The 12,916-nt window shown below is 33.6% G+C and overlaps 1 protein-coding gene across 1 annotated transcript; it reads right to left on the bottom strand.

Moving 5' to 3' along the window:
• Positions 1–2,701: 2,701 nt before the first annotated feature.
• On the bottom strand, positions 2,702–11,612 carry LOC123556397 (uncharacterized). The gene is made up of 3 exons (XM_045347061.2): positions 11,270–11,612; positions 8,258–8,398; positions 2,702–4,332 (listed from the first exon to the last, which is right to left on the bottom strand). Exons 1-3 carry the CDS (start codon positions 11,514–11,516, stop codon positions 3,872–3,874), a joined length of 849 nt encoding a protein of 282 aa, XP_045202996.2. The 5' UTR covers positions 11,517–11,612; the 3' UTR covers positions 2,702–3,871.
• Positions 11,613–12,916: the final 1,304 nt, after the last annotated feature.

A 12,916-nucleotide genomic window follows, 5' to 3' on the forward strand; every position in this document is an offset into this window, starting at 1 on the left:
TCATGGCATCCTCTTCTAAGTGATGCAATTGTATTGCCATTCAATGACCGCAAGAAACTAACTAAGAACTAACGAAAACAGCTTGAAGTGTAAAAGAAAATGAAAAAGAAGAATATATGTGCTTGCAAAAGATCGCACACATTGTGCTGTTTCTTACCTCTAGTGTGATATTTGATCTCTTATGCTAATTAACTATGAACGTGTTGCTATATATGATTAAATACTATTTTTTTTCATCACTTCGTTTTTTTAGAAAGCCTAATGTCATGTTTGTTATAGAATGCTCTATTTGCTGGAAAGAAAACAAATGGTTCAAGGTTGCAACTATGTTGGTAGTTGGAATAACCCCACAATGGCGTCATGCGGATACTTTTATAGATCAACTATTTTTCATTGATTAAACATGCGATTATTCCATTTTAACCGTTCAATACGAAAAAGATCTGCCAATAAAGAAATCATATTGGATGGTCATGTGGAATAAATAGGACTCGCTAGTTGTCAGGAAATTTAACAGAAATAGTAAAAATTTTAACCTAACAAGCTCTGGAATAAATGACCGATGTTTCTGGAGTTGTAAAGTAAGTCAGTGATAAAACTTGTTATTCACCGCGACCAAACATTACTTTGAAAAATCGGATCAGTAACGCATTATCTTGGACGAAATAGATCGGCTTTGGTGATTTAGGGTAAGAGAATTGTATTTTTCTGTTATTTAGAAACTATTGTCAAGAACGGCATACAGCGCAAGATGTGCTCCGAGCATTACTCGTTGCTATTTGTTTTCCAGCCAATCTGATCACTTCTCTCAATCATTCCAGAAAACCATGCAAAATAGCAGGTAAACAATGCCGTGACTCAGAAAAACCATAATTTCACTTACGTTCTCTGATAAATACACAATATAACCAATCCCGTGATATCACCGATACATTATGTCAAGATACAAGTTATATGACCTGTGTAAGTGCCTACGCCTTTAGTAAGGCATCGCTAGGTGACTATTCGACTAGCTGTCAACGAGGAGTATGTAACGCAGACTTGAGATCTATTAAAATGATATATATATATTAAAATCTAATATATGATATATATATATATATATTATGGGCTACCTCGCCTAAATGATTCTTAGATAACTTCAGATAACTTCAGAGATCAGGCAAATCATTCGTTGTTTCAAACTAACAACCTTCGATTAATGATAATCAACTCGGACTCCTATGGACTGGAGATAATATACTTGACTGGTTCTTTTGTTTAAGTTCCCGTCAGACGATGTCTTTGAATAAACAACATACAAGTTCTATCGCATTGATGTTCAGCTTATGTCCTCTTGAAGCTGCAAATCATTTTGATTGCTCCGACTCCTAGATGTTCAGCACCTATGTGCTCGTCTGTATGCTGGAACTCTACTGCTATCTCAAACCATATGCCTCTGACTCTGGCCCTAAAGCTCGAAACCTAGTTCCAATACTAAAATTCGTCTTTAGTCTCAAACGTCTTCTTTGATATGGTTTATCCGCCCTAAGAGTGTAGTCGCAATAGTTCACTTATCAAGGTAATATTAAGGGATAAATCCTGAATGTGTTAACTTCTATCGCTGGATAAAGAATGACTTTAATATCATCCGTCTACTTATCTATACCCATGCAGAACTGCGCTTTGATTTATGCTATTTATAGAGCTTGTTTCTGATTAGTCAAATTTGAATATAGAATTTGACAAGGAGTACTTGCTCTAACAAAAAGTTGGTTCACTTTTAGTATTGTATATAACATAAAGTGCGATGCTGGTTTCAAACTATTACTTAAATTAACCCCAATGGTCCATAAATGACAAACTCATATTATTTATGACAATTCAACTATAATTATAGCAATTATAGAACTAAAATGAGTCAAGCACTATCTTTCCTTATTTGTTACGTTATAATACATTGTATGTCAAATATATATTATTCTGACAAGCTCTGAACCCTATGAAACCTCTTGCTCAACTTGTTTCTTTACAATCATTCCATGTGCATAACTTTCAAGTTTAGTTAATGTATGATTATATATAAAAATATCGAAATGTACCTTCAAGGCATTAGTTGAATTGTTTTATAGTAATTTCTATTTTCATCCGCAAATAATTTGTACGGATTTATATAATACCTCTTAGGTATTGTTTAATCATACAAAAGTTGGGTTTAAAAATATGTAAAGGTTACTATGATGAATGCTTACACGGACTTCGAAGCTAAGTGAAGTAACTCAAGGCTATCTGAACCCAGTGTCTGTTTATAAAGATAGCCACTAAATCTATTTGTCAGCAACCTAATTTGGAAGTGTCACAGAATGATAACCGCTGTTTCCCTTTTCATCGTTACAAATATAATAAGTAATGTAGTTCTTTTTCAGTAAAAACCATCATTTATTCGCCTTTGATACTCACGTGTACGTGGCAATGTAAGAACTGACGTCATGATAATTGAAAATACTACCAAGCGATCAGGATTCACCGATATTTTATGTCTCATGGAAGAAAATATTTGCTTTTTATCACGTATGGCACAAATATACGAGATTCGACAATGCATATCGTTTCCTGATCATATCAAATCTGACATTTAATCATATTTCGTTAATGCGGTAAACCCTTTGTTTGAGACATTTCAAAAGTAGGTACGGCTATATAAAGGAATACAAAACTCGAATTGTTTGAAAATTACCATCTTTATCTTATATATACGGTAAGATACGTATTAATGTTGAGCAAAGTGTCTTACTTGGCGTTGAATGTCATATCTTGATATCACATATATATTGCTATAGGAAACAGATTCTTCTTATTTCATTCACAATAAAACAGTCATTTTATTTTCAATGGAGCTCTTTCTGGAAATCAGTGGTTACCAAACGACAGTTTTCGTGGCGGTTCTAGAACAGCTCCTAATAAATGCTTTTTTCGCCCGTATTAAATACAGGCTTTATAAAAGGCCTTATAAAGGCTATTGAGTTTGTAAAGTCTTTCTTATCAATACTTATAAGAAAAACAAGTAAAAAAAGAAATAAATGTATATTATAAAGGCTATTAAAAAAAAATGTTTCCGGTATCCTAATTTACCCTAAATTTTTGGCCCGATACTACATGTTTTTATACCCTTGGAGAAATCTTTTCAACTTTTTAACTAAGCGTTGCAAACTGCACTTTTTATGCTCTTTTAACATGGTCTGCGGTGTTAGAAATCAACTAAGGCAAACCCCCTTTTTGTATTGTTTTCATTTTTGTCACGGAAATAATTTCCGAAAAATCCCACTCAGTAAAATAAAAATCCATTTACGCCTTAGGTTTGTAAAGTGTTTCTTATCAATAGTTATAAAAACAAGTGAAAAAAGAAAATATAATGTATATAAAATAACAGAAACATTAATTAAATCAGTATTGTGGTCATTTTTTAAAGTCCCACTGCACTAAGAGAAATATGACTCTGAGCTAGCCAGCAGCTCAGTTTTAAAGCCTATGTCGCATTATTTTCGTTAGAATTACATCTAGCTCAGGTATATCTTTCATACTTTCTAAACGTTTGTAAAAATATTTTATAACTTGACCTGAATAATAAAAATATGGAGAATACTTATTAATAAGATGGCATAACATTTTAAAGACTTTCCTTTTGAAGGTAATAATACATCTACCTCAAGTAATATTTTTATGACTAGTGAATGTCATTGGATAAATATATCAAAACATAAAGATTTTTTTTTCTGATAAATAACATAATATTCTCTGCCGCGTGATATTTTGAACGGCCATTTGACAAGTTTTGATAAATGAAGCGTGACAATTGTTCTTTGGGCTTTAACCAGTATACCATATCTAAGATTTACACTTTGTACGGAATGCCATCTGTCTGCTGTGGAGAGGGTGTTTGACATTGCCCTACAGATGTTTGTGGTGCGTATGCCGGTGGCGAACCATATTGTCCATACGTATACGTTGGCATGTAACCAACTGGTTGTTGACCAGCTGTACCGATATATACTTGTGCTTGACCCGGAGGCGGAACTATAACTTGACCTTGATTCGAATATTGAACAACTGCCTGGAACATTTGCTGTTGCGCTCTTGGTAAAGGGGTCGGTATAGGTGTGCGTTTCTCTACCGCAAATAAAGGAAGACACAAGAAGATGCAAAGGCCAGCAGCGATTGAGCACAGAATGAAGGAAGTACTCAGGGTTCCGTGTGAATGTACATTGTCGATTGCGTTAAAAATGGCAAACACGTCTTTAAAATCTTTTGTGTTCTCCACTCCAAATATTATCAATCCAATCATAATGCAGACACCTAAAACAGAAATAAACAATGTTACATCTATGTTTTTGCAACTGTCACTTTCTCTAATGTGTATGTCAAGGTAATTTTTGTAATTTTATGCATTACTTTTCTTTCTATACATAAATCATTGCTTGACATGTGCAGTTTCCAAAACTGTCTTCTTGTATAAACGCGAAAGAATATGTAATAAGGAACAGTTACTTGCCCCTCGTTACATAAGTACAGGAAGTGTATTAGAGAGAAAAGAGGTCTAATATTTCATCATAGATTTCTTTAAAAACAGATGTCCTGAGCTATTGAAATCAACCAATTTTTATAGAGCTGATGTGAATGAAGAGAAAGGGGTAAGAAATAAATTTCTGGAAATCATGATTTCTTTTACAAATGACTGTCTGCGGATTTGTACAAAAAGAAGGCTTGACCGCTCCACTCTGGCTAAATGCAATACACTATCAATTCTGGCACAGGTTAGGAGTAAAGAAGCAGGTCAACATATAACTTAATAGGGATTTTATATTTCTTTCAGATAGATGTTTTAAGAAAAGATAATTGCTTTTGTCTCCAGGACATTGTGTGAAAGTATTCCATTGATGTATTTGTATGTTACTCTACAGAAAATTAATTGTACTTTGGGTCCTGATATGGACGGATAACTCAAAAAGTCTTTTGTCAATATGTTTTCTTTTTCATTTTCATTCCATATGACTGTGATTAAGAATTAATATGGCTTAGAAATGTGGTAAATACTTGATTAAATCATTGCATTTGCTTCAGTTTGGGTAACATGCATACATCCACTGGAAATTTTCTATATTTGCAGGTGTTTGTGCATAAAATGCATATTGACAAGTTTTATGCTTTATAAAGTTCTATGTTTCTAACCGGTATGTAAAAAACAGAACGATGTTTAAGAAATAACGGCATTTGATATTTTTATATATATTGTACTCGTATTTTTATAGATTTAGGCCAAGCCGACAGACATAAGTATTTTTTTTCTTCTTGTTAACATGAAATTGCTCCCTTGGTTATTCGAATAAACACAGTACACACAGTTTGTATGGAGGAATATGTATTTTAATAATATGGTGCAAAATATTCTATTAAAGGGTTTGAAAACTGAACGTATTTGCCTGAAAATGGCATATTTGAACTAATTTTGAATGAGAAGGCCACGCATAACACTTGCATTTTGACTGCCTTTACCTATAATTGAGTATAGATAATCAAATCTGAAGTCCTGCATCGTTTCGTTATCAAATTCTGTTGGATTTCTAACATTATTAGTATGCAAAAAAAAACTGAATTGAGAGCCCTCGGACAATGAGTAGTTTGCCGCATAGGTGGGAAATGGCCGCCTTTGTATATATAAGTCTACCGCTTCTAAGTTTTGACCGAAGACAGTTCGGTATCGCGAATGGGTAAATGACATGACTATTTCATAGATTTAGTAAAATCTAAACTATAATTGTACATTGTTCTTAACATTATCAATTGAGGTATAATGATTTTATCAATAATTAAATCTACGAACATTCAAAATTATAGATATTTTTGCAACGGAATGCGAAAACAGGCTCAAACCACAATTATAGTAGAATACGATTATTTCAACTAGTTTTACCACAATGACAGTTCTGGAAGCAAGTTAGGAAGGAAGGTTACATTTATTAACAATAACCATCAAATCTAACATAATTTAAATCGTCAAAGTTGGTGCACTAAGTTGTATTCCCTGTGAGGATATTCAGTTGAGATTATAGTTGATTTAGCTTGATGACACTATACATTTCTTTAGACCTTCAGGCCAGTTAGCAAGGAATATGAACAAACTGCTTTGTCATTAATATATTTGTTATTTTAACTCTAAATTATGGCACAATTTACATATATATGAGTTGGTATAGAAGTTTTATACCACATTTTGACACTTTCAGTGTGAGGGAAAGGAGAATCGTGATATAACGTTCATGGAAAAGTTGCTATGAGGGGCGTTGTTTTATATTTCGTAGTTTATTGGCTGTCAGATTGCTTAGAGGCATATTTTGCACATACATGTTAACATTTAAACTTCTTTGGTATTTAATCTGAGATATTATTACTAGCTTCCATCATCTTTCAGATGATGTAGGGCCACAGGCCTTTCATTCTTACACAAGTTGCTGTTTGAATCCCAGAATGGTCTCAGGTCTCGGGGAATTTACACCCGTTACTGGAAAAGTTAGGAGAACCAATTGTAGTTTCCCAGGTTGATATTTCTATTTATTACACAGAAATTTAGCCTCTTTGAAACATTCTGTATGCAGTGTTGAACATTTAAATCATTCCTTATATACAGAGGGATTGCTTTTGATAATGGTCATGTTATGCAAATGTTTGTTTGTACCGTTTGTACTAAATGTCTTTAAACGGTAAGATTTGGGTGGAATATTCATTCCAGAGAGGCTCATAAGCTTTTAGTAAGCTCTTAGGTCAAACTTTATCTTTGATTGAGCAGACGAAGTATTTTGGTTATAATAAATAATTTACATAAAAATCTGAAATGACTTTGTAATTAGATTTGTACTAGCTCTTACTTTGGATAGGTTTATGGTAAGAAAATATTCTCTTTTTTATTTCGGATAAAAAATTCATCAAACAAAAGATTTATAGAATTTTGCGTTTTCCATCTGAAGATTCTGCAAAAAGTTTGTCACTTAGATTTGACCGCATCCATATGTTGGATTGAAAGCTATCAAATTTTAATGCACAGATCAACAAAGATAGAACTTTCAGTTTCAATTTATAATATAATTGACATTGTACTGGTAAAACAATATTTATTTTAAAGTTAATAGTAGGTCCAAATAGGTAATAAAATAGAGAAAAGTGGAAACTTCACAGGTCGCTCAACACGACAAAAACGAAAATGTTGCAGGCTCGGTTTGATTGAGCCTGTTCATGGACGGTAGTGGAAATGCATGCTACCATCCACGCCCTCTAGCCCCGGGTTGAGCAGAACTCAACATTTACAAATGCTAAAAGTACAAAAAGCAATTTAGAGACATCCGCAAATGTATTCAAACGGCGGTGAACATGGAACCTTCAATGATACCATGAAAAGCTGCGTTTGGTATCCAGATAAAGTAAAGGGTTTGCCTCAAACGAGAAAACAATGGGCAGAACCAAACAAACTGGAATTTAGGAAGGGGATCTGAGGTTATGGAGCCTGCGTATCACAGGAACTGTCAAAAGACAAAATCAAAAAGCACCCACCATATCCAAGGGGTGATTATACAATACCGAAGGCTATAAAAGCGGGAGTATTGGAACCACCCAGGCAAAAATGGTCATGTTGAGAAACTAAACAGTACCAATAACACGACATAAAAGTCGTGCTGAACGATCTGAGAAGATCGAAATATCACAGCCCTGATTGAATGTACGGGGAGACATTTTACGGCCGCCACACGGCACAAACAACGCTGCTGTGATAATAAAATAGAGAAAAGTTGAAACTTCACAGGTTGCTCAACACGACAAAAACGAAAATGTTGCAGGCTCGGTTTGATTGAGCCTGTTCATGGACGGTAGTGGAAATGCATGCTAGGTACAGTTACCTGCGTATAGGAAGTGTATCCGAGACAAAAGAGGTCTAAAATTTCATGATAGATATGTTTGCCTGAGCTTCTGAAAGTAAACAAATTTCATAGAGCTGATTTGAATGAAGAGAAAGAGGTACGAGATTGCTGGAAAATCATGATTTCTTTTGTAAATGTTTGTCTGCGGATTGGCTCAAAAAGTAGGTTCGACCACTTCAATCTGGTTATATGAAATAAACTACTCATTCTGACAGATGTGATATTTTACAGTAATGTTGCTATGCGCGTAAAAATGAAGTGAACTATCAATAATGGTTAGACTGTTAGTTGAAAAGACAACAGCAATGGTATACCTGAAAATGCAAGCAGGAAAATGTTGATGTTTTTCACTGTCATTGTCTGTTTGTAAAACAACAGAGACAGAGAAATAATTCCAGTGATTATCAGCCCAATTAATCCAAGCGTCTCCATTGCTTGAACAGCTTTGAACCATGCTGAAAGAAATTTAATCATAAACAAAGTTTAACATAATTATTCCTCCCATTTGCAACTTTCTACGCAAGAATCAATATGTAAAATTAAATTGATATCTTAAAGACAAAACTGTTTGAACATTTAATGATATTGAATAGTGATTCAATATAAGAAAAACAAATTTAAATGTTATCCTTAATTTTAACTAATATATTTAAAATTTTAAAATGGAACAGTTGTAACTTGATAACTTTTATATTACTATAATAATTTATGTAGAAATTTTACTAGCAAGGGTTGTAGATTGCCGGGCGGTCAATGCAGTTGATGGCCTTGTTATTTTTGTAATTGATTCAGATTATTAGGCCAGATCCAGGAAGACCGTTGGCTCTACCTAAGTATCTTGCGCGTTCAAAGTAATGCAATATTTCGAAAATATTGTGCCTTCGTTCATAACTAAAGTTTGATTAATAATTAACTGGCGAACTTCAATCCTATACATCTACTTTTTCTTTTACCGAAGGTCTTTTAAATCTCATAGTACATTTAAAACATAAGATGATTACAGCAGTTAGTGCATCACTTAATCAGTTCATACTTGATTGATTTTAGATTTAAATGCATGTAAGCTTTTTGAGTGATAGAAAATATTATAGTTTCAAATATTTTCGGTAGCGTGTTTAAGGACAGCAAAAATAACTTAACCGCTACCGAAAATAAAATGAATGTCACTGTCGTTTGAACACAATGAATTACTGTTTCAAAGTTACAAGGCTCACGATTTGCTAGTTATACTAGTTATACTGAGGACGAAGTAAGAAAGTTTAGCGTTATAGATTCAATTGTAGATGATCAACAAAAGTTGACACGCGGAGCAATATCGATATGCAGTATAAAAATCCTTACTAAAAATAACCAAGTATTTATGTCCAAATTGGACACATTTCGTCAATCATATCTCGACATTTCTGAATTAGACACATTTCCGAGTTTTAAGATAAAAGTACCTAATAACGTCAGTGTGTTACTTTCATCATGGCAATAACGATTTTACATGCTTGCATGCCTGTCCGTGTAAGACAGGTTTTTCCCAACCCTAGGGACGGTGTTGAATGAAACACATAGCGTTAGCGTGTTTTTTTTTTACATTTATTCTATTCCAAGGATGGGAAAACAGCTGATATTCACAGGCATACATGTAAGCATTTTTTCCTTGCCTATCAAATTAAAAATGGTCGAGATGAGTAATGCATTTGTGTATATCATGGAAGTATAGATTATGACGTAATAATTATGCCTGTACTATGTGACGTCATTTAAGTACTATTTTTTAGACAAGGTTTTTCGTAGGGAAAGTCAGGAATATCTATGCATGGCACGTGATCGGACAAATGTGATTTTGGATTGTGACTCACTGCCGACCTGGTGTGCCTTTGATAAATTACAGACTCCGGTATATTCCGGATTCAAGCGATTTGAATGGTAAGTAAGAAAAATAAACTTTAAACGAAAGTACGGATGCCTTACTTTCTTTTTTTGTCAGGCTCTTGTTTCTCATCGTCAAATATCGGTGATTCATGCAATTTTGATTTATTTCTAGAATCAACGTTTACCTAAAAAAGCAAATAAATGAACTAAATTTGTCATGTTTAATATCTTGTAATGTGGCATTTTCAAACGTAAATATTTGATATACGAGTTAGAAAACTTCTGGATGTTTCATTCTGTAACTTGGAAATCCTGCATTTGCAAGTTGATTATTGTTCTAATGGAAAATAGTATAACTATAGCATATGCAACGACAAAATACTCTAAGACTGAGCAGTGCAGAGGCATTTGAAAGATCTGAAAGTGGGTGATAGTATTAACCCTAATTTCAACTTAAATTAATAATACCACTGACCATATTGTTGCGTTTGCACATTTTTAATTTAACGCCCTTCTGTTTTAACTTCTCTGTCAATAGCGATGATACAATGGATAAACCACAGTTCATATTTAGTGAAAAAGTGTTAATTAAGTTCTGATAAATCATTGGGAAACGTGCCGAGACTACAATAATAATTCATTTACATGAAAGGAAAAACGTTTAACAACTTAAACATTTATACTTACAGCCATATACCTGGTTAACGTTTAACGCTTTTAGATATGCACTAATTTTGATACTGCATAGGGATATTTACAGTTTGAGACATAAAGGGAAATAATCAAAACCAGAATATTCAGATTAAACTTTCCACTATGTTCAACAGGATTAAACCTTTGACAAATATTAGAGAAAACAATGATCATAAATAGGATGTACTTAAAATTAATATATTTTATTTTCATAACAGAAAATATGGTAGCCACATTTTAACAAAGGCATTATGAACATTCAATAACAGACTTGACCTGAATTTCGACAAGCATTTGAAGTAAAAATATGAAAACTCTGCAGCGTTCTTTCATTTTGAATAATTAGTGGTTATTCGTCTTCATTACAGTCTTTTTTCTTTAGATACATATTAGGCTGGCACATTAACATATCACTTGAATTACATGCTTTAGAAACTGTTAAAAATCTTTGATTTTGCTCCAACCATGCGTTTGCAATTTGATAACAAATAAACTAAACTTATTACGTGCGTATAGGTCACATTGGGTGGATGATGTAAACTGATCGTATGCCAGCGTAATTAAGCTGTAACTACAGTGTAATAAAGCGAACAATTGACGTTACGCATGAAGGTATACTGTAATTCTATGCAAACTTAATCAGAATAGATTTCATAACTGAATATACATGTATGTTGATGATGATGATATTGCTTTAATTCTGTAGATATATAGTTAGAATATGTCCTTATTGCACAGTTAAAGAAATAAACTGGACGAGAAATTAATACCTGGATCTCCGCTTCTGGAATGACACACACATGTTTCAACGCCAAATTCTACACATCCGCAATGCTTCCATAATCCAGCGTAATGAAAACTTTGAATTTTAATAGTACCGGAATAGGAATGGTTGATGATATCCCATCTAGCAGTCGAAAAGCCCACAACATGAAGTATAAAGCTTACCAACAGAACTAATGTGCCGATTTTAAAATAAACCGAAGTCGCCGAAAATCCACTGTTCCTGACAGCCATATTTTAAGTAAATTTCAAGAGATGGTATATCCACTTACATGCAGTATGCAGGCTCAAATGATTTTAATTAATGAGATTATGTCGCCTCATGCGTTACATAGACGAGATCAAACGAACAGGATAATGAACTCGCTAATTCAACTTTTATATACTTAACTGTCGGTAAAATATCATTTCATTTCCATTTGTTTGAAAGATTTGAAGTTTGGCTATTTTATGTTAAGGGCGATATGATAATAATGCTTCATTTATTAACGTTTTGGTCTTTCATTTTCTTTTATTTATACATAGCACAACCGTGAAAACTAATGTTAGTTTTTACTGTTATGAATATTTCCAACGCTTAACTCATCCTATACCACAAAAAGATTCCTTTTGCTTTCAAATACACAGTCCATTATCTTGTCGGTGCATCTTATCAATATATTGTCATTGATTCCTTTTTAAGAAATCACATGGAATAAAATGATAATAACTCTACCGCTGGTTTCAACTTATACAGGTATGTTTAATTGAAAGTTGTCATATGACCCACGTAGACACATCAGGTGTCTGTTTCACAAAACTTCGTATGAAAGCGGTTTTACTTTCGTACGAACTTTGTACGCATTTCGTACGATAAAAAAAGCGGTTTCACAATGCAAAAGTTCGGAATTAAAAAAAAAAAAATTGCGACATCAATGAAACTCAGAATAGGTTATTACGAAAGACCGGTGATGACATTTCAAATTCACGATTTCTCGATTTCACAATTTTTACTTCGCAATTTCACAAATTAACTATTTCACGATTTCCCCATTTTTATTTACGATTTCTCAATTTTACATCACAATTTCTCAGTTTAATGATTTTACGATTTCTCGATTTCTCGATTTGTTTTGGATTAATATCAAAAAATCTAGAGGATGCATTTTTATGATGTCCTAAACAGTGCAGCATACATTACTTTATTTTTTAGTTTGTGTGTGTGTGTTCGGGTTTAACGTCTTTTTATTAATTTTTTAGTCATATAAACGACGGTGTCTACTTGTAGCAGTGAGCACAATGCCTAACTTTATAGTGGTGCCTCATTGGAATATCACGCCGTAGACACGTGGCATGATACCCCTCCCATTCACATTATACTGACCGGACTGACCAGTCCTAACACTATCCCCTTAATGCTGAGCCCCAAGCGAGGAAGCTGCTAGTACCATTTTTTTAAAACGTCTTTGGTATGACGCGGCTGGGGATCGAACCCACGACCTTCCGCACTCGCAGGGGACGCTCTACCACTAGGCTACCGAGGTTTTAATGTATAATCTTTATTTAAAGTTTTCAATATTTTAAACAATGATCGGTTGATGTTCATGAAACAAAGAACTGATTAAACGTATGTACATGTGCAACATATTCCAACA

This window comes from Mercenaria mercenaria, chromosome 5, assembly GCF_021730395.1.
Source record: "Mercenaria mercenaria strain notata chromosome 5, MADL_Memer_1, whole genome shotgun sequence".
In the NCBI taxonomy this organism is placed as follows: Eukaryota; Metazoa; Mollusca; class Bivalvia; order Venerida; family Veneridae; genus Mercenaria; species Mercenaria mercenaria.